The following is a 1,305-nucleotide window of genomic DNA, read 5'->3' as shown; positions in this document are numbered from 1 at the left end:
ATGGGTATAGTACAGTTTTAACTATTTCAAAACTCAGTAAAAATAGGGCAATCCTTTTCTTCTCATGTGGCTGTGAGGGGACTACAGTAAGGTACATCCTGATGCAAAAGGCAGGTACCCCCCAGACAAGAGCTGTCCTTTGGGATAATCGTGGTGGCAGTCCTTTCCTTACTTGGTCACTTCCTATCAGCAAGCACTTGCTCCCTTGCTACCTGTCCTGCCCTGGAACAAGTCTTCCCCTGATGCCAAGTTTTCCAGTCTTCCAGACCCACTCTGCCTTGCTTTAATACAAATAAAACAGAATTGGCCCCATCTGTGTGGCAGTAGGAATCCAAGCACCTCTGTTGAGANTCATTGGCTTTTTTCGGTATGTCTGAACATAAAAATTTAAGAACAGGACAACTAGTGTCATCATATAGGAGGACTGGAAGATGAGGCAACCAAAGGGGAAGCCACAGGGCTTCACGACGGCACTCAGCGTGTGGGTGATGGTGAGCAGGAACTGCACCAGCTGAGCCTGTGTGAGGTATTTCTTCCACCAAAGGTACTTGTGCATGGATGGAAACACAGAGAGTCCATAATAGGAGTACATTAGAATGTGGATAAAGCTGTTCAGTGTTGGTCCAAAGAAACTCTGTCCACAGGGTATCCAGTTCAAGACACACCACCAGATGTTAAACATGGAGGCATGATGGTAGACATGAAGGAAAGTGATCTGATTTGTCTTTTTTCGCAAAACAAAGAAAATTGTGTCCAGGAACTCTACTAATTTGGAGAAGTAGTACCACCATAGCACCTTGGCTACCCTGATATCGCCTTCCCCAGCGCTGGTGAGATCTTGACACTGTAAGTTGTAGCCTCCTTCCCAACTGGAGAGAATGAGCTCTACTAACATGTAGGCGGAGAGAAGTGTGATTCCAAGATTATACAAGGTGAGAATTCCCCTGAGAGAAAAAGCAGGTCTGTTCTTCATATATTTGTTACCCAGCCATATTGAAAGCAAATATATGAAGAACAGACCTGCTTTTTATTATCAGCTTGGTGCTGATAACGCCAAGGTCGCGGGTTCGTTCCCCGTACGGGCCACCAAATGCCGCAGTCTGGCTGGGCACAATCAGACTCAACAATGTTGAGAGCTGCCTTGGCCTTTGTGCTTGTTCTGTATTCCCAAAAACTCTGGTAGCTGTTTGAATAAGCCTATCTACAAATTCAGCATAAGGTTCATTAGCTCCTTGTATTACCTTAGATAATTGACCTTGTAAACCTCCATGTCCTTGTAAAGTCTTCCATGCCTTAATTGCATCT

The 1,305-nt window shown here is 44.9% G+C and overlaps 1 protein-coding gene across 1 annotated transcript in view; it reads right to left on the bottom strand.

Moving 5' to 3' along the window:
* Positions 1-283: 283 nt before the first annotated feature.
* LOC107140745 (elongation of very long chain fatty acids protein 2-like) overlaps positions 284-1,305 on the bottom strand; it is a 10,946-nt gene continuing 9,924 nt past the window's right edge. Inside the window, exon 3 of the mRNA XM_015483937.1 lies at positions 284-1,020. Coding sequence (XP_015339423.1) covers positions 284-1,020 — 737 coding nt within the window. The remainder of the gene's footprint in view (positions 1,021-1,305) is intronic.

The sequence above is a fragment of the Marmota marmota genome, unplaced genomic scaffold (assembly GCF_001458135.2).
Source record: "Marmota marmota marmota unplaced genomic scaffold, marMar, whole genome shotgun sequence".
Taxonomy (NCBI): domain Eukaryota; kingdom Metazoa; phylum Chordata; class Mammalia; order Rodentia; family Sciuridae; genus Marmota; species Marmota marmota.
Note: the sequence above shows the minus strand (reverse complement) of the source record. Positions and strands in the feature narration are given on the sequence as shown.